General features: G+C 42.1%; 1 protein-coding gene across 3 annotated transcripts; it reads right to left on the bottom strand.

Moving 5' to 3' along the window:
* Window positions 1–4920: 4920 nt before the first annotated feature.
* Window positions 4921–13652, bottom strand: TP53INP1 (tumor protein p53 inducible nuclear protein 1). Of its 3 annotated transcripts, XM_018078374.1 has the most exons (4): window positions 13248–13652; window positions 12392–12743; window positions 10699–10732; window positions 8243–8372 (listed from the first exon to the last, which is right to left on the bottom strand). In XM_018078374.1, exons 1-4 carry the CDS (start codon window positions 13357–13359, stop codon window positions 8355–8357), a joined length of 516 nt encoding a protein of 171 aa, XP_017933863.1. In that variant the 5' UTR covers window positions 13360–13652; the 3' UTR covers window positions 8243–8354. The 3 variants fall into 3 exon arrangements, with proteins under 3 accessions (XP_008922303.1, XP_008922302.1, XP_017933863.1); XM_008924055.3 differs by lacking the exon at window positions 10699–10732 and having other exon boundaries at window positions 4921–8372; window positions 12392–12740; window positions 13248–13640; XM_008924054.3 differs by lacking the exon at window positions 10699–10732 and having other exon boundaries at window positions 4921–8372; window positions 13248–13637.
* Between the last annotated feature and the right edge of the window lie 13190 nt (window positions 13653–26842).

Raw genomic sequence — 26842 nt, 5'->3', positions numbered from 1 at the left:
CTCTCAGAAAGAGAGAAGGTTTGTAATGACATCAGCTAGTTCTTTGAGGATTCTTTGATGAATCCCATCAGGCCCCATAGATTTACAAGGAACCAGCTGGAGCAGTAGATCCCACACAAGTTCATGGTCAACTGCCTTCCAGCACAGGGCACTGAGACCCCTCAGTCTATCATCCATGTTGAAGACAGAGGAGAAGAATGCATTTAACACTCACATTTCTGGCAGCTTCAACTCCAGTTAAGCTTTGGCTGCACAAATTTTCTCCCTACAGGCAGCATCTCCCTGGCAAGCAGCATCTCTGTATTCTTCCCATGTCACCTGGCCTTGCTTCCACTTGGCATAGACCTTCCTTTTTTGCCTTATCTCCAAGAGAAAATTCCTATTCAGCCAAGCTGACCTTCTGTCTCACCCGCTTGACTTCCAACATTTGGGAATTGCCTGCTCCTGTGCAGGCGATGTTTAAAAAGTTACCAGCACTGGTGGACCCCAGCTCCTGCAATTACATTTTTCCAGGGGACCTTAATTACTAGTTCCCTGAAGAGCCTGAAGTCTGCTCTTCTCATGTCCAGGGTTGAAGTTTTGCTGGCACTTTTCCTCCCATCAGAGATTTTAAACTTGATCATTTCATGGTCACTGTGGCCAAGACAGCCACCAGTCTCCACTTTGCTCACGAGATCTGCTCTGTTGACAAGCAGCAGATCAAGGAGGGCATCTGTCCAAGTCTGCTTCCTTAGGACATGTTCCATAAAGTTGTCATCCAGGTTTTTTAGGAATCTCTTGGCCCAGGTTGTACCAGCTGTGTGATGCTCCCAGCTAATTTCTGGCAATTTAAAGTCCCCCAGAAAGACAAGGGCAGTTGGCTTTGAAGTGTCCCTTAATTCCTCAGAGAATAATTCATTGGCATCATTGTCTTGGCTGGGAGGTCTATAGCAGACTCCCGCAATGACAATTGCATTATTTGTTTGCCCCTTGATTCTTTCCCAGAGGCTCTCAACTGTGCCATTGCCAACTGTAAGCTCCATACATTCCAGCCCCTTCATTACAAACAATGTAATTGTACATACAATGCCATGCTTCCACCTCTTCTGCCCTGTCTGTCCCTCCTAAACAGCCTGTAACCATCCAGCCATGTCAAACAGCACCCCCAGGTCCTTTTCCTCCAGGCAGCTTTTCAGCCACTCTTCCTCCAGCCTGTAGTGCTGCATGGGGTTGTTGTGGCCCAAGTGAAGGACCCAGCTTTTCACCGTATCAAACCTCATACCGTTTGCCTTGGCCCATGAATCATTCTCAGACTCACACCACAGACAGAAGAGCTAGAGCTGAAATTCACTGCTAGGACTAGACAAGGGGATACCCCTGCCCATATCAGTCCCCCCTGTCTTAATCTCATCTTCTTTATTCACCTTGCAAAAATTGACAGCTGTTGGCCAATACCCACAAACACCCAAAGCCTGAGGCCTCCCTCCTCTTTCCCACCTTTCTCTGCTGCTACTAATTCTCTACAGAACCCTGTTTCAGGGAATCTACAATTCTTTTAGCACTTAGACTTATTTTTGGGCATAGTGATATTTTTTATTAGACTGTCTAACTAGGTCATCTTGCTTGGACACAACAATTTGAAGTCTACACAGGAGAAATGTAGACTTATGGCACAGCCCATGTCTGCAAGTTGAGATCTGAAGCCTGCTTCTGGCCACTAGCCTATTTTTGTTACTCTTATCTTTTTTGGTTTGGTTTTTTTGTTTGTTTTTTTTTTTTTTGCTATTATTCCTTTTCCTTAGCTTGCTCGTGAAGTTACGGTATAGTTATCTGCTTGTGAAGTTACGGTATAGTTATCTGCCTCATTAAGATATTTGAGTGTTCAAATATCAATCTGTCCACAAAACTTCAAACAAGTCAAGAGATGAACTTTTGAAGTACTAGTTATACAGCAGTAATTCCAGGACAGGATTTTCATAAATGTCTCTGGACATTTACACAGGATCTCTACATCCCCTGAGAAACAAAATGTTATACACATCCTGTTAAGTCTCAGTTCAGTTTCATTTACTCTAAGACTGATATATCATGACCACACTATGGGAACAACAGTGCCACAGCAGCACCAACATATTCTTTTGATGAATCATTTCTACATGTGTCAAAAAGCCTGAACCTTCCTGGCAAGTATCATGCAATAACAGAAGTCACAACATTTTTTGGTTATAAACATGCACCAGAAGTCAATGAGACAAAGAAAGCAGATACTGAACAACTTGATGAGGGAAAAGAGTGACTTCATTAGTGTTAAATGTTAGAGAGAACCATAATTACCACATTATCTTCATCAGAGACATACAAGAATTTATATAAACAGGAAAGCTAGAATGTGAAGCGAGAACTTTAACCAATAGAGTTACATTGATATGACCCTTTATACGAGCATTTTTGTCTTGGCACAAAGAAGTTTTGAAAAACACTAGTTCACAGTGTGTTGGAGAGTGTCCAAGCTAAATTTAAAAAGCTGCATTAGGCCTGAACTAAGAACCCTCAAGAGGAACAGTATCAACTTAGTTGTGTTAGGTTATCTGCACGGATACTGTTATACAAGCATAATTGATCAAACTTTCTTCTGCAGAATACTGTACAGCTCTTAGCACAGATTTGGTGTTTTGATAAATGTACGGGACAAAACCTACATTTGAAAAGGAAAGATTTTACTCAGTGCTTACTCTGGGAAGATAGATGCTTTGTTGCACAAATTCCTTTTCACTGCTGTCAGTTAAATAGATCATTTTGTCACCCAGTTTGTTCAGTGGGTGAGTTAGGAACTACTTGCAACAACTGAGCCCATACAAATCCATGCAGTGCAGAAGCCTGTATCCAGTATGCTGAGAGAGCTGGCTGATGTCCTTGCAAGGCCACTCTCCATGATTTTTGGAAAGCCACAGAGATCAAGGATCCCTGATGACTGGAGGGAAAAAAAAATTCACATACAGTTTCAGAAAAAGCCCAGATAACAACCTGGAGATCACTGAGCTTATTTCTTCCATTCAAGTGGAATTTCCTGTATTTCAGCTTGAATCCATTGCCATTTGTCAGGCACCACTAGAGAAGGTCCTGGCTCTGTTGTCTTTTACACCCTGTCAGGTTATACACCTTGACAAGATCCCCCGAGACTTTTCTTCTCCAGCCTAAACACTAACTCTCATCCTCTCCCCCTTATTTCAGTCTTCCATCCTATTATCATCTCCTTGGCCTCTTGCTGGATACTCTCTAGTATGTCCATGTCTCTCTTGTACTGGGGAGCTCAGCACTAGACATGGCCTTCAGATGTGTCTCACCAGCTCAGGCTTGACCAGCAGGATCACTTCCCTCCACCTGATGGCAACACTCAGCTTGATGCAGCCCAGGAGTCTGAGTTTTTGAGGCCACGAGGGTGCACTGCTGGCGACACACTCAACTTGGTGTTCACCGGGACCTTCAGGGGCTTTTCTGCCAACATGCTTTTCAGCCATTTGGCTTGGTGCCTGGGGTTATTATTGCTCCAGGTAGAAGACTTCATATTTTCCCTTGTTGAACTCCACAAGGTTCCTGTGAGCTCATTTCTTCAGTCTCTTAAGGTCCTTCTGAATGACAGCACAGCCCTCCAGTGCATAAACAACTCTACCCTATGAGCCAGGTTCTTAATGAAGGTTTTTAATGTGTAAGAACCTGTACTGATAGGGAGCACCAATGAAAAAAAAAAGCTTTTGGCTAGGCTTCGACTTTGAGCACAGCAGTTCAGCCAGCTCTCAATACACCTGCTCATCATCTACTTTACAGTCCATAACTCATCAGTTTGGGAGGATGTTATGGAGGACAGTGTTAAAAGCCTTGAAGTCAAGATAAACAACATCCAGTGCTCTCCCCTCATCCACTGAGCCAGTCATCTAACTGTGAAGGCTGTCAGGTTGCCAGGCATGCCTTCCCCTTCCATAAATCTATTCTGGCTACTACTAATTACCTTATTGTTCATCTTTGGTTTCCAGGACTATTTGCTCCAGTACCTGCCCAGAGATCAAGGTAAGAAATGCTTGAAGAGGTGGGCCATACACAGATCTATGGCACACATCCATGACTGCTGAAGGAGCTGGCTGACGTCATGGTGAAGCTGTTCTTAATTATCTAAAAGGTTATAGCAATGGACAGGATTCCTGAGTGATGGAAGAAAACAAGTGTCCTTCCTATCTTAAAGACAGACATGAAGAATAGGGGGATCTACAAGACAGTCTTACCTTGATCTTACCTTCTCATCCAAGGGTTATTCTTCCTTGCTGTAGCATTTTCCACTGGCCTCAGGGGCCTGCAATCCCAAAGGCTGGTCTTACCACTAGAGACCAAGGCAAAGAAGACATGAAGTACCTCAGCCTTCTCCATGTCCTTTGTCATGTGGATTCCTGTCCTGCTTGGCAGCAGGCCCACACTTCCTCTAATGTTCCATTTGCAGCTGCAACACCCATTGTCCTCCACATCCCTTGCCAGGTTCAGCTAGGTGGATCTGCTTTGGCTTCCCTAGCCCCATCCCTGGACATTTACACAGGATCTCTACATCCCTCACAGCAGGGGATGTACCAGCAGCCTTCCACACAGACTTTTTCATGGTGTTTCATGGCAGGAAAAACCTTCCACCCACCCCGTGCCTGCTTCATGTGTTTTTATGTCTGTTCTGTTCTCCTACAGAGCTCCCACATGCTGATCAGGAAACACAGCAGTTGGCAGAGATGTGTAACAGCGCTCGGATGCACCTTATCACTTGATCAGCAATGCAAACCCATTCCCAGAGTAACTTCTGTACTAGAGCACACATTGAGACACTCAGTAGTTGTGCCTGCTACCTGAATGGGGTGCTCAGGCATTTGGATTTTGACCAACCTCTAATATTAAAGAATAGACTGACAATTTTTAATAGGCCATTTTTTATTGAGAGTTAAGATCATGTTTCCCCATGGTGCACAGGATGCACGATGAAAACAAAATACAGAAGATCACTTTAGTAAATACACACTGGTTAAGCAATGCTACTTTTTGGCAAAGTGCTATATTTTGTCTGTTTTCAGCTTGTGTTAAACTATTAAAAATAAGAGCCAGACATTCTTCCATATCAAAAGGACTGCTACAAATAGAGAAGTGGCTCTGGAGAGAAGCTGCCATATATGCATAGACTGATGTACAGTATTAATCCTAACTGAAATGTCCCTTTTGAATCTTCAAGTTTGCTGCGTAGAAGGCACAGTTTAAAATGCAAATCTGTCCATTGACCAATACGTGTGAAAATACAATTTCAGCAAAATTCATGAATATCAACCAGTATGAGACAGTGCAAGGCCTCCACTTTTACAAGAAAAAAACCCACACTTTAATACAACTTAAAAAACCATATAAAAAGCCACACAGCTCACTATTAAAACAGAAAACCAAAACAAATCTAATTGCCCAATAGCTCCAGGCACAAAACAGGGCTAGACCAACATAAATATGTAAAACAAATTAACAAAAAGCCATTGATGCAGTACTATCTCACACAATAATATGGTTTCCAATATTACAAATTGAGAAGCACAGCTTTGTGCAACAAAATAGTTTATATCCTGAAAGATATAGGTTTTCATCACCAGAAAGTCATCTAGTAATGTAGTATAAAAAGATCAGTATCTCCCAATTCTAGGAGCAGTCTAAAGTTGCATTTATTTGCCTACTGAGAAGAACAGACCAAGGCTCTCATTGTAATGCCTGGGAGCCTTATGCCCTCAACTCCATCTCCCTGTGAAGAGCTAAGGGATTACTTACTCCTTCCAACATAGGGAGGTGGAGACTCCATCTTCCTTCATTTTACTTTAAGAAAATTAAAGCTGAAGGAAAGTATTTACCTTATATAAAGAAAAGTAATACAGGAAAGCAAAGAATTTTCCTGAGCTAGAAAGTTGGCAGTGAGGAGACAGAAGTTTAAGCCAGACAAAAAGCTGGAGTGATAAAGGTAGATAATCTGAGGGCAAGTAAGAGTACTTGTGAACAGGTAAGAGACTGGTGAAACTACAGCTATCTGCAAATAAACTAGAGTATTTGGACCAGAACAGAATTGTTGTATAGACATGGGCACATACTGCTGAAAAGAACAGTAACAAAATTTCTGTTTTGGAAACTCACGATGTGACTAATTTTATTTTCTTTCAGTGTCCATGTGAATTCAATGTGTAAAAAAAAAAAAAAAAAAAAAAAAAAAAAAAAAGACTAGTGTGTCCAGGAAAGCACCTCTTGCTTTTATACATTTAACTATTTTTCAACATCCCTTTGCAACACTCCTAACTAGTTTCAGTGAAGCAGCACATCTGCAGTGAAACAGAGGTTATAAATGCTGTTTCCTGTATGCCAAGTAGGTTCCACTACAATTCCAGCTGCAGAATGTGCAACAGTACCACTATATCAAGGTCAATCTGAATTGTTGGGGTTTTGCTTCAGTGAAATTGAAGCATTTGGCTGAATTTAAAATACTTCATAGGTCTGGAATAATTCACATTATCGACCTCACCTGATTCCAAAGACTCCCCACGTGACTCCTTATACCAACTTCTGTATAAGGACTACTGGAAGACACAGTTGAGTGTAATGTTAACACTTTAATGCCCTAGGCACTAAACACAAGAGAAAACACAGTAAGTCACATTAAGCACTGAAAGAAAGGAGGATAAACTTACTTATCATTCCCCCCTTCTTTCAGTGCAGATTTCTGCTTCCTCACCTCCACGCTCATTTAATCCACTTCCCAGATTGATCTATCAGGGTTCAGCATGCTGTATGGCTGCTGTGGAACACAGTTTTTGTTTACAGGTGAACTTTACTTCACCTGTAGTTGTAGTTAGCAGTGCCTGCCAACTTCCAAAACATCTTGCACAGTGTTCTTAAGAAAACTACTTGTTAGTTTTGAATGGTTTTTCTTTCTTGTTGGCCCCAGTCCTGCCTCCAATGGGCTAGGAGAACCACCACTGCTGATCAATTTTTACACACCCTGTTATCGCTGTGTTTAGTTCTCTAAGACTGTTTTCCAGCATCTGCTTCTCCCTGCCTCACACTGCCCTTCATTTGAAGTTCCCATTAACTTGGACTTCATTTCATAGAGAGAAAGAGAGAAAATTAGGAGAACTTCTAATGAAAGCCTCCTTCTAGCTATTTTTGGGCTACTCTCAATCTGTAAATATCAAGACAATCTAACAGCAACTTGTAGCTCAGAAATAGCTGTCCATCAGCAGTCAGCTACTGATAGGACTAAAAGAACAGTCAAGCCACCATCTTTTTTCTTTAACTAGACTAGAGATTAAATGAGATAGGGTAGGGGAAATACATGTATCAAAGACAGAAATAGTTAGAGAAAGGAGTAAGAACTCAAACTGTACCAAGTAAAACCCAGTTCAGTTCTCTGTGTTGTGCATCTGCACTTTACCCATAGGTCCACTTATCTTTCCACTCCACTGTGAGGTACTACATCTGTAACACCGGTGCCATATCATACTGCAACAATATTGGGGGGACATTTAACCCTCTTCCAATATCCATATCAAGTACCCAACACACCTGCACAGACTCCACTAACACAAGCAGGTACTAGGCAATTTAGATGAGATGTCCTTCTTGCAACAGCTCAGCACAGCTATGTAATATCCACTGGCAGCTATAGAATTTCCTCGTTAGAAAGTAATCATATATGCTGAATACAGACAGATACACAAGCTGTCAAGTACTGGTCATTAAAGCATACGGCTAACCTCAATTTTTCTAACTCCATTTTGATTAATGCAAAATGTAACTGATCTCCATCTCAGTTAAGTTTCTTTAAAATACTAAGAACCCATCTATACATCATAGTTTATAAAACAGCACACAAACTATCGTACTGATAGGCTTCCAAGACATTGATATTTAACATCAACATTCATAACTCGCTGCAAGACGTTTGGAGATTTATGTGTCTTTTCAAAACAATGCAACACTAGTTATGATTGTGTTTGAGGGATTGACAATCAGCTTCAGATTGACTACACTTACCTACACATGAAAACAAGAGCAACCTAAAAAACAATTAGACCATAGATTAAAACCACAAGAACCATCAGTAATTGAACTGACGCTGGCAAGGCTGGTGAACAAACAGTCCGTTGTGCTTGATTTGCCGAGAGTGGCAATCCCTGGTAAGATTTTGGCGACGGAGACTGTTTCTATTGAGACAGTGTCTTTCATTATGTTCTTTTATCCAGTGGGTAGGACGAAAGCTCTTGTTTTTTTCCAGAAAAGTTGAACGAGTAGCAAGAGCCGTGACATAGCAGTGAACACGCTGTCCTGTTTCATTTCGGGCCTCCAGTCTAGAAATGTAACAACAGATATCAGTCATTAAGGAGGTGCACTCGAGAGACAAGTAAAATAAAGGGTAGAACGTGGAGATCAACACCTAGCATTTCAAAAGGGCACCCTAATTCTACTGGACATAGATTTGGACTGAGGCAAGGTCAAGCCACTTACCACGCTGGTAAGTAATGAGTAGTGCTGCCAATTCACTTTCTGTGTGAGGGCTCCACAACAGCCTTTGGACTTCCACCATCTTACACTATCGTGCTCCTCCTTACCCACCCCAGCTCCCTAAGCCCAAGATACAATACACATCAGAAACACAAGGCAATGTGTGTCACACTGCTCCAGCTTTAGAAGACTTGGAGTTATCCATCAGGGAAAGTTTGGTTTTAAATCATCTTGAACATAGGTGGTTCAGCCTGAAAACAGAAGCACACTAATGAAAGTGCATTTCAACTGCCAGCCACACAAGTAAATCCAAACAATGTTCATGCAGAGGAATGGGAAAGATAGATCAGTTGTGACACACACAGGAAATAACTTAGAAGGATTGTTCCTCAACCAGCCCTCTAAATTTCATGAGCAGAGAGTCAGCAGTTTTGGCAAACCCTTCCTTCATCATGCAATAGTGAAAAACAAACCAGCAGCCTATGCAAGCAGGGACTGACATATTGAAAAAGGACTTCCCTACTTGACAGAACAATCACTGGCACTTCCTGAAACTTCAAAAGTAAAGTTAAAAATAGCCTGGCCATTTTAGCAAAGCAAAACCCAAATCTGAATGCTACAGCTGGTGCAAGACCAGTGGCATCAGAGCTGCTTGCCTTCTCTCTTCCCACCCAGGACCCAACAACCAGCTGTCAACTGGTGAGTGTGCTCAGGAAAGATGTCTGGAAGACCAGGAACTTGCTCAGGCATGAGCAAGAGGTCTCTTGGGAAGTCTGTTTTTCGGCACTACGATGACTCTTCTGGAAGGGCTTAAATTGCATGTATTGTATGCAGTCTCTGTAGACGTAAATCGGGTCTGCCATGTCCATGGTATGCCCTTTGCAGCCTTACTCTTGGGGGGCTGACACAGATGTGATCTCTTCTGCCTCCCACCACTCCACACTGGAGGGAATGACTCCTTGTCAGCAAGGGAATACTCCCTGCCTTCTACCTTTTTTTTTTATTTTAAATATTCTAATCTTGCTTTTAGATCCTTGGGTAGCTAGATATGACTGGCTGAAGACTAGACACAGCAGAACAGCCAAATATGACATGCTGATTTTCCCATTTATTCACTGGATATTGTCCTAAACCTAGCACTTAAAATATCAAGCAAGAAATAAGTGAATAACACAGCACCAATCAATTCACAGTGCACTGTAAATATGTTCTATGCGGATTACACCAGTTTAATATAGATGAGGGTACCTGCAAATATGGGGCTACTATTTTCTATATGGGGCAATCCCTTAGCACAATCAGCAGTGCTGGAAGTGGAACTTCAAGCAAAGCTGTTCTGGGGAAAGCTGTAAGGAGCCAGGAAGCCACAGCACAATTATTGCAACCCATATTTCCTAAGCAAACTCTTAAACTAGCAAAGGGCAGCAACTGCTAATACAAACTGTTGTGGTTTTGTTATGGAAAAATATGACTAATCTGACAAACAGGGGGAAGTTTATACAACATCCTTTTGCTTTGAAAGGAATTTAAAATGAGAAAATAGATTTCCTCCACAAAAGGAGAAAAACTGGTTTAAAGTTGCAGGTGGAAGATACTTAAGCTTATCAAATACCCTTCCAGCACTGGTTTGCAAACCAACACTCTTCTATTTGTCAACATAAAGTGAAACTGGGATAGCAAAGGTGGTTTGAATTGGCTAAAAGGCCACACACTCTTCCATTTTGGTACCTTAGTTGCCTTTGGTAGCCTGGCACTAGCAAGCCCTATGCACTGAGAGAATAGGGTTGACAAGTCTCCATTGATATTGTCAAAATAGAGTTTTAGAGGGGCTGTGTCTTAAGCCAGACCATCACTATATACATTCACTGCTGCACTCCCACCATCTATTCTGCTAGAAAGCAGAAGTGTTCTGCTAATTGCACTATAGAGCCAGACCTCACAAGAAACGTTAAAGGCTTCAGACCCCACCCCAATTAATATTTCAGCAATTTTTCTGCACTTAGCATTTTGGCTTGTTAAAGCAGATGTAGTTAGGCTTGATCAAGTAACATCATTTGGCACAAAGGTTAGTCCTAAAACCAGTATTGCTTTGGCAGACAAGGCTCTAGAGGAAGCAGTGTTGCTAGCAGCCTGATCAAACAAAAAGCACTGTCCCAAAACAGTAGTACTTACTGTGCCAGTGTGCCTTAAGTAGCTTTTCTTGGCCCTATAATGTTAAATGGCCAACCATTAAACCACTAGAGACTTCAAAACAGCTTTTGAAACTTACTGCAAAATCAGTGTAATCAATGTTCCCAGTTTCTGCAGTCTACCTCAGCTTTAGACTTGTCTTGTCCCAGTTCTGCCACCCAAAGTAACCAATATAAGAGCCTAGATCTTCTGACAAAGCAACAGCACAGAATTCAGTGTGAAGAAACTTAATTACATGCCAGCTGAAGATCATCATACCTTTAGCTTCCCCCCACATTAAAGCAGCTTAACTGTACTGTATGAGACAGGATTATTCTCCAGAAGAATTTATACCAGTATCCCTAGTTCAAGTCACTGAAAAGTCAGTATCCAACTTTGAGTGTTACACTGCAAATTGGTATTTTAGATAAACTGGTTTACTGTCTTGTTCCAGGGCATGACTTGCAGCCTCCAGTTCTTCTGCAGATTACTTCAGACCCTCACTTTAAAGGTGCTGTGTGCTCATAGTTTCTCCCTGTTTAAGTTAAGCTAGACCCCTAATGCTTAACATCATAAACCACCCTCCCCAATTGTACAAATCCTCCACCCAAAGACCAATAGTATCAGCACTATACTTCAATATTATACAGCAGCACATCATCTCAAAGTCATATGTTTCTTTGAACTAAGAACTTAAAATACAGCAAGGAGCTGATCAGAGAAGTCAATAGGCGTCTACCTGCAGCAACTTCACCCTACACTCATTTCTTCCTGTATATCAAAACTTAGTACACTATAGTCTTTTCTCTTTTTATTTTTCTCCGTTTGTTTGGTTCTCTTTTTTATTATTGCTTCTAGACATAAGCAAAAATAAGCTGGGATGAAAAGTCAGCCTTTGTTATTAACTGGGATTCACAAAACACCCAATTATTTCAAAATCAATGAATGCATGGGCACATGAGGGGTCATAATGGCAAAGAAACAGTATTTGTATACATCTACGATGTATATTTGTATAGCTGTACACACAAACACCAAAGAAGCAGTGCATGGCAAACATGCCTCTGCAATAACCCCACATGGTCAGATTTTTAGGACCCAAAACCAAAAAGTACAACTTCTTACTTTGCTAAAAGCAGAAGTTTACAGCACAAAGTTTTGTGAAATATTTTGGGTTGCTTTTGTTTCACAAGCTGCTTGTGGAAAAATTTAATCCTATCCTTACCTATCACTATGTTGAGGAACAAAAAACACCCAAAAAACCAAAAAACCCACCCAAAACCCAAGCCCCTAGATTTCATCTCACAAGGTGACTGAATAGGTATTAATCAGCAGTTGTGAAAGAAACATAGAGCTGTGAAGGGGGCAAAGTGCTTTCATATGTACATTACTGGATATACAGTGAACTGCCAGCAGTTCCAACACGATTGGGACATATTCTGCAAGGGAGTAATTAGGCTCCATCAATATTCATTGTAGTATCAAAATGGCATACCCAGCTGTTTCCTGACACAGTCATCTTGTATTAACATTTTTCTAAGCAGGCAGGCAGCCCTGACCACCTTGTGTAGTATTCATGCTTTATTCACCTGCTCTGAAATACGCTGGAAAATTCAGTATTAAGTGTCTAAGTTGATCAAGTAGAAACCAGATATTTTCAGGAACAGAGCTGCTTGACAAGAGAATTCACACATACCTGGGACTACCTGGGCTGTGAAACTCCTCATCTCCACATCCAGTCTCATTAAGGCTGTGACAGGCATTATGGACAGCATACACAGACATGCTGGGATGCTCTATTAGGAGGTTCTCCATCGGACTGGTTTCCACCTTGATAGTGGTCAATCCACCTGCAGTAAAACATGGGGGAGGGGTAATAAACCAGCTCTCCTCCATAGGACATGACTCAAACTGGATGAAGCAAGACTCGCTGGCCTCCGGCAAGTGTTCCAAGGGAGACGATAAACAAGAGAAGACGGGTGAGCCATCCGTGGCTGATTCTTCAACAATGTCTGCTTCCTCCACAGAACAATTAGTGCAAGTGTCTGCTGTAGGTGACCATTAGTCAGTGGAGAGGAACCCATGGATGTTGGTGATCACAGGAGGTCAAAACCAACAGGGTTGCACGTAGTCAAAAACAGAATATGAAAAGAAAAAGAAAAACAAGAAAAAAAACAGAAATAAACCTCTTATTAGCACATACGCAAGTTTTTACTTTATAAAGCAAGAGAGGAAAAAAGGCAAGCCATGTTAGACATGTGAAGCAACTGTTATCAGTAAAGCTATATAATTGCGTAATAAGTCAAATATACTTTATCTGTACAGGTGGTTCTGCTGAATCTGTGTCAGGCTTATAAACCTGACATCATTCTTCTCACCAGTTTACTCAACATATTTTAGTACATTTGTTTGGAAGACACCCTATACTCTAATCCCACACTGGTTTTACTTAGATAAAGGTTCTCCAAGCTACTGGTTTGTTCACCTGGAAGTAAGACAAACAAAAGCCAGAGCATGACAAAGGCAGAGCTTATGTCTGACAGACATCTTACCTATAAAGTCAACTAGAATCCACTCGTCGTCTTCTTTCTCACTGAACTCTGGCTCTTGGCTGGACAAGCTATCAATCTCTCCCATGAGCATGTTATTTAACCTCTGAAACATTACTAAGGCAGGAACAAGACTTTGGCTGGTAGGTCGTTACATCCAAGGTTCAAGGCACAGCTAACACTGTACTAGCAGAGTGGCACAGACTTGAGATTAAAGTGCATAGATGCTTTATCAGCTTAGGTATGGGACATGCAGAGGCATGACTTGTAAACAGTTTATGTGAACCTGCAAAAAATGATGACAAGGGTCTTAATGACAAAGCAACAGGTAACAACCCCGGGGGAACAAGTTAAAAGCCCCCTTGCTAGTGTAGTCAGAGCTACCAGTGAATATTTTCCTCAAAGAGGAGAGGCAGGTTCACTGGTATTCACAATCCCCTCCCATCTAGATATGTATAAAAAAAAAAACAAACAAAACACCAAAAACCAACAACACCAAAAAGGTCTCCCGTGGGAACTGATTGCCTTCCCCTCAATCCCCATGGAAAGGTCTGTTCAGTTGTCAGTCTCACCTTCTCCTAAGAGAAGAGAGGACTCTTGTATGGGAGCCTTGTGTTTATGCTCACCAAGGTGCTCTCCCAGCTCCCTGCCTGTCCTCCTCCGGGTCAGAGGGGGATGTGAAGGGCAAGTGCATATTTTCTGCTCCAGACAACTCATCTCCTTTGTTGACAAAGAGGAGCCCCTGTGAGGGCTCTCAGGGAAGCTTAAGGCAGTGTTTCTTCTCTCTCCCATCACACTCAGTTCAGGGCCACTGCCTACAAGTTAACAAAGTAGGAAGGCACATCCTGTCTTCAGGTTCAAAGTGCACCAGTTACCAGTGGGATCGTTTTCACAGCAACCACCCAACTAGTCATGTATGCTAAGTCTAAGGAGCATGGAAAAGTATCATGTTTATTTCTCAATACATTTCCCTAAATCTACATGTAACTGGTCACCATAAGCCTGAACTCTGCATTTGGCAATTAAGATGAAAAATCCCATTAGTACCAAGAAGCTGAATGTTCAAACACCTCAGATCAGCATGCTTACAGCCTTTGATATTTATATATGAGCCAATAAGGAGAAGCCATTAAAGTAGCTAAAAAAGTAAAGACTATGGGATATATATCCACTGATTTCACTACAAGTTAATTTTGCCATAGTAATATTTGAATCACCACAGCATGTCAGAATCATTACAGATTAAATACCTGTTTGATAATTTAACAGAGAAGAATATATGCAGGTAAGACAGTGTGAATGCCTGCATTCAGAAAGAGAGAGAAAACACACTACACTAGACAAACTCAACCATTAAAAGAAGATACAACCCATTAAGATTATTATTTAAGGCCAGTAATCCCTGTGTCACCCTAGAACTTTCAGGCCACACTAAAGGGTCATTTGGGCCTCCTATGTCATCTTATCCCAGGACACCAAACCCCATCACCTACTTTTTCAATGCAAGGAAAAGCACCTGCTCCATACAGTACTGCTTCTGTACACATTTATGCAGCTTCCTCCTTATTCAAATAGCACAAAAGGAGTAGAATTTAAAGTAGTCTTCAGCAGCAATATGGAAAGGTACAGCAAAACTCAAGAAGTTATGCACACTAGTTCCTCAACAGAAACTATCAACTACAGGAAAAAACAAGACCAGAAACAACTGGCTCAGCTGCAGTTGTGAAAAAAGTCTATTTTTAAGGACCACACTTAAAAATGAAACGTCAGGGCTCTCTTTATGACAGCTACAAAAATGATCAGAAGACTAAAGAAAACTGATAAAATTTTAAAAATGGAAAGGCTTAACAGAAGGAAGGCAAAAATTACAACAGTACTAAATTATGTGAAGAAAGAGGCAAACATTTATTGCCACCTTCTACACTCAGAGCAAGCAGAAGTGACTTTAAACTGCAGTAAAGTTCAGCTTTCAGTGGTTATGGCAGGAAACACTTTTAACCATTAAGGTTGCTAAGCCCTGGATGGGTTACCTAAGGAAATGCCAAATGCCCACAGTGTTCCTAAGCACCTTCTTGAGAAGGTTTGAGTGCTTCAATTATAGGCAGAGCTTACCACGGATACGGAAATGAACTCTGAGTGAATGCTTGAAGTCTGTAGCTTTCCAGCTACCTTCCACTTCTTTCCCTAACACTCTCCTGGCACAAGGCCTATGAAGAAAAGAGTTTGTTTTTTTTAGGCTAACTAGCAAGCCACCGCACAGCTGCTGATCAGCACTGGCTTTCCCTGTACTCCCACACACATGTGCTGCCTCCTTCCTAGATCAAGCCTGAAGGTACCTTCAGGCAGAGGCCGTCTTTTTGTTGTTGCAGAGTGCAGAAGGATGAGAGCTGACACTCCTATATTAAGTCTCGAGGCATCACAGCAGCATCAAGTAATTAGCTTCTAACAAGCAGAGATCACTGTTCCTGAGAACATAAGCTAAACAAACATCAGCTTTTGACCCACAACTGTCTTTCTATAGATCAAAAGCAGTTTGCCCCATTTTCCCCTTCCCCCACCCCAAGGAGGATCCAAAAAAACATCTGAATCATTCAGATACCGGTTGATGTTTTGACATCCTTTTGGACAAGTGCCTTTAAAAAGGCCACGCTCATGTGCTATTGTGCAAGTCAGAAGGCGACCAAGAAGTTACACTGTTATCCAGGGCCACCGTTCGGGGAGGAAAACGGGACAGAGACCGAGAGAGATTTTCAAGTTCTTAGGCAGGAACTATCAGCTGCAGGAAAACATAAGGCTGGGAAGAACTGAGTCAGCTGCAGCAATGATTAAGAGGTTGTTACAGATAACATATCCAATGAATGTCAACAATAAAGTATCGCTGCACTAAAAAGTATTTTTTCCTTTTTTTTTTTCCTAACCTAACAAAGGAGATGCGGTACGTGCTAAGCAAAAATCAAACAAAACCCAAAAATGGCATCCCCAAGTCACTGTGCAGTTCTCTGCCAGAGCGAGCCGATCCCTGATCCCCCCGTGCCCCACCTCACAGCTCTTCCACCACCACCAGGAGGCTCCAAAAAGCCGCTCCGAGCGGCGCCGGGGGTGACCCGGCAGCGCCCGCAGCAGCTGCGCACCTTCCCGGCCGCGCTCCGGGGCTGGGCGGGAGGCACGGAAGGCACTGCCGCTGCTCCACAGCCCGGAAAACGCCAAACACTTCCCGGCCCCGGCGCCTTCCCGGCAGAGAGAAGCCGGGATGGACGCACAGGGAAACGGGAACTCCGCTGTTGCTACTGGTTTTCAGCGCTCAGAGCGCAGGACACCATCACAGCCGGGTCAGCGGCAGTGCCCGGTGCCGCGGTGCCCCACAAGCAACTCACCGACCGCAGCTCCCGCTCCGCGTCCCCGGCGCTCCGAGCCCTTTGTTGTCAGGCGGCGGCGCCGCTGACGAACCGGCGCCGGCCACGCCACGCCGGCCTCCGCCAATGGGCGCCGCCACGCCTGTGTCGCTAACGCACGTGACGGGCGGGTGGCAGGGAGGGGGCGGGGCCAGCCCGCCCAGCCCGCCCTCCGCCCGCCCGGCCCCGCCCCCGCGCTGGGAGCTCAGGATGGAAGGGACTCTAAAGATCATCCCATTCCAAGCCTTGCCCGGGGCAGGGACACCTTCCACTAGACCAGGCTGCTCAGAGCTCCTTTCAACATAAACATGTCCAGCAATGGGGCATCCACAGCTTCTCTGGGTAACCTGTTCCAGTGCCTTGCTACCCTCATTGTGAAAATCTATAAGGTCTCCTTGGAGCCTTCTCCAGGCTGAACGACCCCAGCTCTCTCACACTTTCCTCACAGGAAGTGTTCCATCCTACTAATCCTCTTGGTGTCCCTCCTCTGGAGCCACTCCAACAGGTCACAGAATGACAGAATTGGTCAGGATGGAAGGGACCACAATGGGGCATCTGGTCCAACCTCTCGGCTCAAGCAGGTCATCCTAGAGCACATGGCACAGGATTGCATCCAGACAGTTCTTGAATATCTCCAGTTAGGGAGACTCCACAACCTCTCCGAGCAATCTATTCCATTGTGTGGTCACCTGCACAGTAAAGAAGTTCTTCCTCATGTTCAGGTGGAACTTCCCGTGCATCAGTTTCTGCCCTTAGCCCCTTGTCCTATTGCTTGGCACCACGAGTAGAGCCTGGGTCCTTCCTCTTGACACCCTCCCTTCAGATACTTACAGACATTGATGAGATTCCCTCTCAACTGTCTCTTTCTGAGGTTGAACAGGCCCAGTTGCCTCAGCTTGTCCTCGTAACAGAGATGATCCAGTCCCTTGATCAACTTTGTAGCTCTCTGCTGGACTTTCTCCAGGAGTTCCATATCTCTCTTATGAGGTTCATGTCCTTACTGTTCTGAGGACTGGACACAGCACTCCAGGTGGGGTCTCACAGGAGCAGAATAGAGGAAAAGAATCACCTCCCTCAACATTTGTAAGGCTGAAGCACCTTAACTGGGCTGTAAAGTTTCCAAGTCACACACCTCAAGCCCTAGAAAACTTGTGCATTAGGTCACTTACCCCCTTCTTTTCTTTTACGAAAAAAGAAGAGGCAATGAATGTAAATGCAGCACTTTTCCTTTTAGCTGCATATCTCTCTGAAAGGAATTTCCAGGCAGTGAAGCTACTGCCCAGGAGAGCTGGTGTGGCCGTGCTGCACACCTTCAGTCACTTAATACAACTCTGAATATATCAGACAGCTAATAGTCGCTTCAGACTGCAGTGAACACTGGCCAGGCAAATATCTGCGTCCTTCAGAAGATGGTGAAATGAATCAGTGATGTCTAGCCATAACAATTAAGGATTTTTCATGGTTTCAGTAGTGCCGAGGAATAACTTATTGCAAAAAAATAACATTTTGTACTAAAATACAAGGTGTGCAGCATGAGAGTGTTATGGTTGCTGGAATCCAGATAAACCTCTTGAGCTTTTAACCTCAGTGTTAAAATTATCTTTTTTTGTCCACTTTTTTTCTCTCTTTCTTTAGTGTTTCTTCTTTATTTTCTTGTAAGGACAAAGCTTTTCTATGTAAAACAAAATGGGGAAAGTAAATTTTGGAAAAACGCTGCAAAGTGCCTTCCTATTGGCTGGGAACAGGCTATGTAAGTTGACCGAGAAACTGCCCAGCTGTACAGTCTGCAATATTTTTGCAAAAACTTCAAATGTTTGGTATTTGATGATACTTTTCTAGGCTGAACTAATCTTTCCTGAATTATGAGATCAACTTTATTTTTACAATGACAGCATTATCAAGGGGCATAAACTGATTGTATGTTTGATTGAACTTTCAGTTTATAAGTTGAAACAACAAACGAGAACAACTACAAAGTCTCTTCAATTTTCAAAGATAGTGGCTCCAGCATAGAAAGGGGAGGGGAGATGGCAGAAGCAGCGCATGTCTGCAAATTCAAGATAGGCGACAGAAAATTAAATGTGTAGAATAAATGCCCCAAAGGATTAATCTGTATTGCAAAACTACATTGTGTTAGAGCATGTTAATTAAGGCAATACAAACCACTTAGTGTAGACAAGAACTGTCATGTTTGGCAGCTGGGTTACCTCAGGTCAACAACAACAAAAAATGTTAAAGTGGTAGTCTTTGTTTATACTGACTGTTATATTAAGCCCTACGTGTTAATCAATTAACATAATGTATTTTTCCAGTATAGGCAAGCCCTAGGAAAGCTTGGGTTGTATTTGAGACACAGACTTCTCATGAAGTTAAAAAGTCACTCTTTATATTTTTGAAAGTCCCCTGAGGAGTAACTGAAGGGATAGAACCTCTCCTCTTTCTGTAGTGTTGCTCTCAACATCTTTCTTTTTCATCTCACTTATTTCTTAATTCTCTATCACCACAAAATGGGGGAAACAATGAACTTGCTTATTTTTTCCTCCAAAAAACGTTGGCAGGAAAAGGCAGATCTAAAAGCTACCCCTCTTCTCAGCCTGGCAACCAGCATGCTTTTGTTCCATATCTGACTAGCACTTAGGTATATAAATTGTTTACAATGAAATAAATTATGTGTGTGGACTCAAATACCTGCTGACCAAGAGCCCAGGTATTTCATCCTGCACTTACTGAGGTCAATGATAAATTTTCTGGTGATTGTTGTGGTGGGGGTTGTGGCTTTATCCAAAGTCTTTCAAATCAATTAGCCTTTATTGATTCTAATGGTTGTTAGATCAGGCCCTCAGACAGCAAAAAAAATACAGTAAGTCTGGGGCTTGCTAGATGCAAAAGCTGAGTCAGAAACTGGCCTTCTCTTGAGGAATTTGACTCTTATATTTGTATTACATAAAAATATTCTGAAAAGATCTCTGGAGCAAGGGAACCATTCATATTTCCAATAATACATGCCCTTGCATGATTCTGAATTTATTGGTAGGAGTTAGCAGAGTGTCCATTGTGCTGTGTGCTTAATGGCACAGCCATTGCTGCTGTGTGTGTCCTGGGAATAGTAAACGACTGTGCAGCAGTACTCTGTTATTTGTATTGATTTTTCAAGATCCTACACATTAATGCAAGGCATGACCTATTGTCCAGGTTCCCACTGCGATGAAATACTACAGCAGTATTTAGCAGGCACAATATATGTCTAGCCGTGGAGTACAGAGTGACCTTCCTACCACAAGACTTGCGAGTTACAATGAGAGCATTGAGCTTATAACAAAGCACTGCCATGTGTTGTGCCTCTTGGAGAGGCCCTATTCTGCAGACATGCCTGTTTAAATGGTAGGTGAGAATACAGATCTATCTCTGTATTGGAAACACTGAGTAGCAGGAGGGAGAACCACACCAAACAGAACTTGCACAGATTGAAAAAATAAACTCCCTCTAGACTTTGGACAAGATATATCCTCCAGATAAAGATAAATAAAAATACTTTCCAAACAATATGTAACAAACAGCTTGGTATCACTCTGAGTGATTTGTGCAAACACATCCATCATGCTCACGTGGAAAGCACCTGGCATATCTGTACAGGAACCTCCACACCATTCACCTTTGCTGACATGTGTCATTGGTTTAAGGTCAGTGCAGCACAGCTACCAAAACCAAAGTTTCAGTTTAATGTTCAGTTAAAACCCGATGCCCTGAACCTTACCCTGATTAAGACAAAGTCTAAAGCCTTCAGCTCCATGGCTTCCATCTGGCTGTGGCAGAAAGCCCTGTGCTGTATAGGAAGAGATTCTGTGTGATTCTGAAAGGTCACCGCTGTCATATAGAGTTTGGTCTGTCCTACCGAATACGTTATGAAGAAATATCGGGGGGTTATAATTTTAAAAATATCTCAAGTTTATGAATAACCACAATGAAATACTGTTGTGTTGGCTTGGTTTTTCTTTTCCTATGGAAAAGACACTAGCCGCTGTTCAAAAAAGCCCAAGCTTTTCTGTCCAAATTTAGGTACAAACACTTCAAACCTGCTGTTTAAAGCATGAATAGCCTGAAGAGATCCAAGCTTAAAAATGCACAGTCTAACATTTATGCCCTTGTACAAATGTCAATCCCATTTTTTAAGTGGACTTCTAGATTTAAATATCAATCCCAACTAAAACAGGCACTTCCTTTACTGCTCTTCTTCCCCTGACTTAAGTTAGTGCAAAGATTTCTGCAACATTGGCTTCAAGATGACAGATTGATTGCTTCTGCTGTAAGTCACAAGTTTCTAATGCTATTTTCCCAAACAGCGAGTTACGATTTTGAGTAAGAGCAGGCCTTTCCAGACTTTTATGCAAAACAGGTGTTAGAGACCTGTTTCTTGTATTTCTAGAGCATGAATTCAGCGAATTCAAGAATCCAATTTTGACATGACTAGGAGCCTCATGATTTGGCTGAGCAAGATCCAAGGAGGCAGAAATTACTGGATATGATCCTCTAAACCAGACTGAAAAAGTTGAGGGATTTTATTTTCTGTGGAAGAACTATTACCTTAAAACATCCAACCTGTTGTCCTTTTCAGCAGAGTGCTGGTTAGAAAAAACCTCTTTTTCCTTTGAAACTGTCAAAACGCAAATCCTGCTTTTTGTATTGTTTGAGAGCAAAACCAGGTATAACTCTGTCTTCAAATTGCCATTGGCAGGAAGCCATTGTAAATCACAGCCAGACTGAAAAAATAATGGTAAGTTTTAGCCACACTTTGAGCTCTTTTCCTCCACTTTGTCAAAATAAAAATCCTCTCAGAAGTCAGTATAGATTCTGATGGTCTGAATAGCTCTGCTTTTTTCTAGAGCACCTTCAGTGGCAGCATGTGAATTGTTAGCTCGGGCTGGAGCATGCCAGGCATCCCAGCAGGTAGTGCCAGCCAGCAAGGAGCCAGGGACAGATGCCTTGACTTGTGTCATTATGTGAATGATTTTTCTCCTGAGCCCAGAGGCATTCATCAAACATTTTCCAACAGGATTTTCTGTCCTCTCTCATATTTGTCTCTTGTACTAGGAGAAGTCCAGCATATTTTCACTATTCTAGCCTGAACCTGTCCTCTCCTTCAGTACTCAGTAAGAAAAGACTCTATTGTACCTCTGGGTACAGCCAGGAATCATGATCTTCACTGTTCTCTTCTTTGCCATGTGATTAGAGAGCCTTTCCACAAGCACACCTCCCTCCTACACAGCCAAGCACAGCGTTCTTAACATCTAAAAGGGAAATGACCCATGAGTTTTTTACTATGGCATTGAACGTGCATTTGTTACCTTTATGAAATTCCCGCATGCTTCAGATGTTGACAGATTATTACCATGGTTATTAACCCTTCATCTTTTTTGTTCTTCGTTCCAAGGATGATAGGCACCCCACAGCCAACATATAGGCAAGTCTGCTTGATAAGCTACTACAGGTTGAGTTTAGAAGGCACTTACCTTGATGATACAATTTATTTTCCTATGTTGGATTTATCTTTTTAATGATTGTCAGTTAATGTCCACTGAGAGAATAAGCAATCTCTCTCTGTAGCATATCTATGTTTTAAATCACATGGGAAGGACAGACAGTGTGCAAGAGTGCTTCCTCCTTAAATTGTTCGGCCCAAAACATGTTTTGTTCTGTGGCTAGCTAGGCTTAAAACCCTTCCTTGAATTTTTTCTGCAGAACCGCAGAGTCAGCAGACACGCCGTTCACATCTCTGAGGCATTTTTAGTCTCACCAGTGATCCATTTGTTTCCTTTCAGCTCTCCCACTGATTCATATGCTTCCTAAAATAGTGAGCACTATCTTTGTTCTGTTGTGACGAGTTACAAAAGAATTAGAAACATCAGTTTAGCACCAAGTAATATGAATCCCATCATATGCTTAGATGTGCTTGGATTTCAACTGTAAGACTCCATCTAATTGCAAATTACCAGTATTTTTGAAAGCATTCTTAGTCTTTTCAGGGTACAAAGCCACACAGCATACTTCTGCATTGTTATTCTTTTCAGCCATGGATGTTTCTTGCAAATACTGCGCCCAGTGTTTCTCAACATAGCTGACATCAGTCCCAATAGATTAAAAAAAAAAGGCCAAGTACTTCTGAGAGAAGAACAAATAATGTCTATTGCAATGAAGCTTGGGGTGATCACGGTGGATGAAAAAGATGTGACCTTTCCTGCTCCCAGGTCTCAGGTACTGCATTGGTAACAAAACCACTAAATACTTCATAATGTTCTTAGTTTGCATGTTCCAACCTCATTTTAGCATGTTATATATACAAATATATACCTGTGCCTCTGTGTATTTCATAATTTTTGCAGTGTATTAAAGTATATATGAATGTTTATGTAGCTCAGAAATATGAATGCCAGCACTTTGTGCCAGCTGAGCATGGCTGAATGAATAAATAGGGTGGGAGGTCTTGTCAGTGGGGTTAAGCATTTCATGGAAACCAGGTGCGAGCGTCATCATTGCATACGAAATTGCTGCAGCTCAGATCTGGTATTACAGTCATCTGAGGAGCTCTTTTCAGATAGCATTTTAAAACTGGCTCTGCACAATAACAAATTAATGAGGTCTCACAGTCTCAAGATCTGTGCTAATGAAGCCTTCAGGCAAGGGACAGATTGTACCACATGCCCTTCCAGTCTGGAAAAGTCAGTGTTCATAGAAAGGTTTAGCTTCCCTACACAACAATATAACTCTCCAGATGACATCAAGGATTGTAGTAAAACTTGCCAGCAAGGTCATCTTGTCCAGCCATTACAGCAAGAGCCCTGTAGTTCCAGATTTAGTTGTTAACCTGTTGCCTGGCTTTGGGCAGACTACGAAACTCAGCCTAAGTTCCTCATAGGTAGGATGTGGTCAGGTAGTTAGGCACTCCACTGGGATGATGCAAGAGAGTAGTTTGCACTTAACCCTTTTTCCTCTAGGCTGTCTATGAACTTTTCAAATGGCAGTAAGGTGTTGTAAAGGTGCTTGGATAAGGTGAAGTAGAGATGCTCCCGGGGTATTCTTCCAGCTGATAGTTCAGCATGTGTGGTCCAAAACACAGAGAAAGTAAGTTAGTATGCTTCAATTCTTAAACATATACACCAAAACAGCACTTTCTTGGCTATGAGTGACAGTGTGACAGAATGTGACAATTTGACAGTGATGCTCTCAATCTCCAAGATCCTGGTATTCCCCAGGGCTCAACTCCAACAGCTGATGTGCTAAAAGCCATTTGCCTCACCTGTGCCAGTGCTTCGACACATGCTACCTGATGTATTTTAAAGATACATCTTTCATCCTGCTGTGGTGAAAGTGCTCAAGTATTAGAAATGTTTTTTTATGAAAAATTCCTGGCAGAAGCAGGGCCTTACAGAGTCTTCCAGGGTTTTTGGAAAAACATCATGACTGGTTGTGACAGAGTGAGGAATATGCTGTGAGAAAACACACAGTTCAAGAGAACAGCTAAATAAAAGACACTTAAATTCAAAGAACCCTTTTTTCTCTGTGCCTAAATTTTGGACATATTATCCCTCAAATGTCAGTGTTTGAATTATTAAGGTGGTGTAATGAGATGTAATGGCCAGAGCTGCAAGGACAGTAAACATAACTGCATTATTATCAGGACAAGCTGAGCTTCCAATAGTGCAACAGGTCAAACAGCTATAATCATACCACTGTACCTGGAACAGGATAAGTGAAGGAGCCATGTCCAGGCTGCACATGAACAGACTGTACCTGGGCTCTGGGACTACAATTAGAGCAAAGCTGAAGGTTTATAGATCCCAGGCACAAATCAGCGTGATAAAGCTAAAAAAATTTGAAACTAAGTTGGAAGAAATAAAAGTATTTGACTCAGTATTCAACTGAGCAATTTCACATTAAACTACAGAGCCGGGATTGCTAGTGAAGAAAAATAGGGGGCTATTTAAGAATATGAAATCCAATATTTTATGTCTGGTTCAGAATAACTCACTGCAAAAAACACAGACTGAGGAGCAAATGAGTAGGGAGCAGCCCTGAAGAAATATTCTGGATGTTGCATACTCTTTCAAAAAAAGCAAACTACATACTGAGAGGCACAAATATAAATAGAGGCAATAAAATATATGAAGTGATTCTTCCACTTTCCTCAGTACTGGCAAAGGATCAGCTGAAGCTCAGCAAGCCTGGCTTGGGCCACCATGCTTGAGTAAGATAAAACACTCATCAGGCTACAGAAGAGAACAACGTGTATGATCAGAGCTCTAGAAAAGCACAACTTACATGAGAAGATTGGAGAAATGGGGTGCTGGCTCTAGTGAAGAGAACAGAAACATGACAGCAGTCTTCAAAAATACAGATACTGCAGATTAATAAGACATTCCATTGCAGCAGAAATAGACTTTGGTTAGACATTGGGAAAAACTTTCTAAAAATAAGGCTAATGATACATTAAGCTAGATTGCCTGGGGATTGTAAATCTTTTGAAAAGAGATCAGATAAAACTTAGTCAGTAATGACAGAGATAAAATTTATCCATCTGTAGAGAGTGGGATGGTATAGATGACTTCTTGAGATCCCTTTTCATCCCTATTTTCCATGATCATCCACAAGATGAGTGTTTGTTTTTTTTCTGACTTGCTTGTTTATTCATGCTATTCATCTGCTTCTTCAGCTTAGAAATGGAAATCCCATTATTCAGTCCCAGTCAGCACTGACTTCAGGTTTTTCTTGTACTCCATAGGAACACAGTGTGTCTGTTCAAGGTGAAAAGACATCAAGACAAAGTTTAAAACTGTGTTAAATTAATAACTTTGAAGCCATAATCATACCATACAAAATACTTATCGTTGGCGTCAAATCAAAAGAGTTCACGAAAACAAGTCCTAAGTCATGAGACTCAGGTAATTCATGGGGTCCTTTTGACACTTCAAAGAGACCAGGTTGCTTGGATGAGATGTATAAGTTTACTGGGGCAGGCAAGATGGAGTCAGGAACAAACACATTTGGATCCACTCTGCCAAGCAGCTATTCCCACTCTTGTGACAAGGGAAGCAGAAGACCTATCACCTTTTCACTATGCTTCCAGTACCATCGACACTTCTATACATATCCATTTCCACTGCCAACAAGAAGGAATCCCTCTAACACAAAGGAAGGGGCAGCTGGATTTAAAGCCTGCCCACAGTGCTCCAACTGGATGACTGGGGCCTTCAGTAGGATAAACGTGAGACAAGCTCAGCAACATAGGCCTCTTCCTGCTTCCATGATGCCTTTGATGTTTTTCTTCCTCCAGTGTTCCTACAGCAGTGGAATCAAAGCATTGAACAGCTAATCCTCCTGCCTGTATTCTGGAAGATTCAGGCAACATTTGACTATGTTTCTGTCTCCATGTAATTTTGGTTATTACTGAAAGAATTTTAGCTTGTTTTCAAACTATTTAACTCCATTACAGTGATCCTTGTTGTGGCACACTAAGGCACTTACATCTCGAGCAAGTGCTTTACAAGGATAAAGTGCTTTTACCTACTATGATTAATATTACTTCGCTAAACATGGAGGGCACTTTGGCTGCCCTCCCCCTAGGTTGCTAGAGCAACACACATCTGCAAGGACTCATTCTTCTAATCATGCCAATTAGGCTTATATAAAGGTATTTCAGTGAGCCAAATGCTGTGGAAAGCACAGTCTGAGGTCTGGCTGAAGACGAACCTTGTGCTCCAAATGCTAACAAAATTATTTTAAACTTCCTTCTGGTGTTACTGTGTTAGTCATGGCGAGCAGGAAGCAGTGCAGTGGCTCGCTGAGCTGGGCAGGTTTGTTTGCCTCTCTGATGGAAAGGAGCACAATGGGGAGCTTCTGAAATGCATTTCTGAAACAGAGAAGAAAGTGAGCTTGCATTTTGTTTGCAAACATTATCTTATGATCAAGCAAATTAAGTTAGAAAGCAAACCCAGCATGTAAAGAGGTGAGATTAATGATTAATACTTCACATCTAAGTGGTGCCAGATTAATGACTAATACTTTACAGCTATCCATTGCTTTTTGAATAAAGCCAGCCTGTGAAGAACATGTAGATGCACAAGTCAGCAACAGTGAAAGTGCAGCAACTGTCTGATTGACACCTTTGACTGGAGCAATGTGAAAGCTGCAGGGCCCATATGGGAACTTTCCAGG

This window comes from Manacus vitellinus, unplaced genomic scaffold (genome assembly GCF_001715985.3).
Source record: "Manacus vitellinus isolate BGI_N305 unplaced genomic scaffold, ASM171598v3 scaffold_1_pilon, whole genome shotgun sequence".
NCBI lineage: Eukaryota > Metazoa > Chordata > Aves > Passeriformes > Pipridae > Manacus > Manacus vitellinus.
The sequence above is the reverse complement of the archived record's forward strand: the minus strand, read 5'-3'. Positions and strand labels throughout refer to the sequence as shown.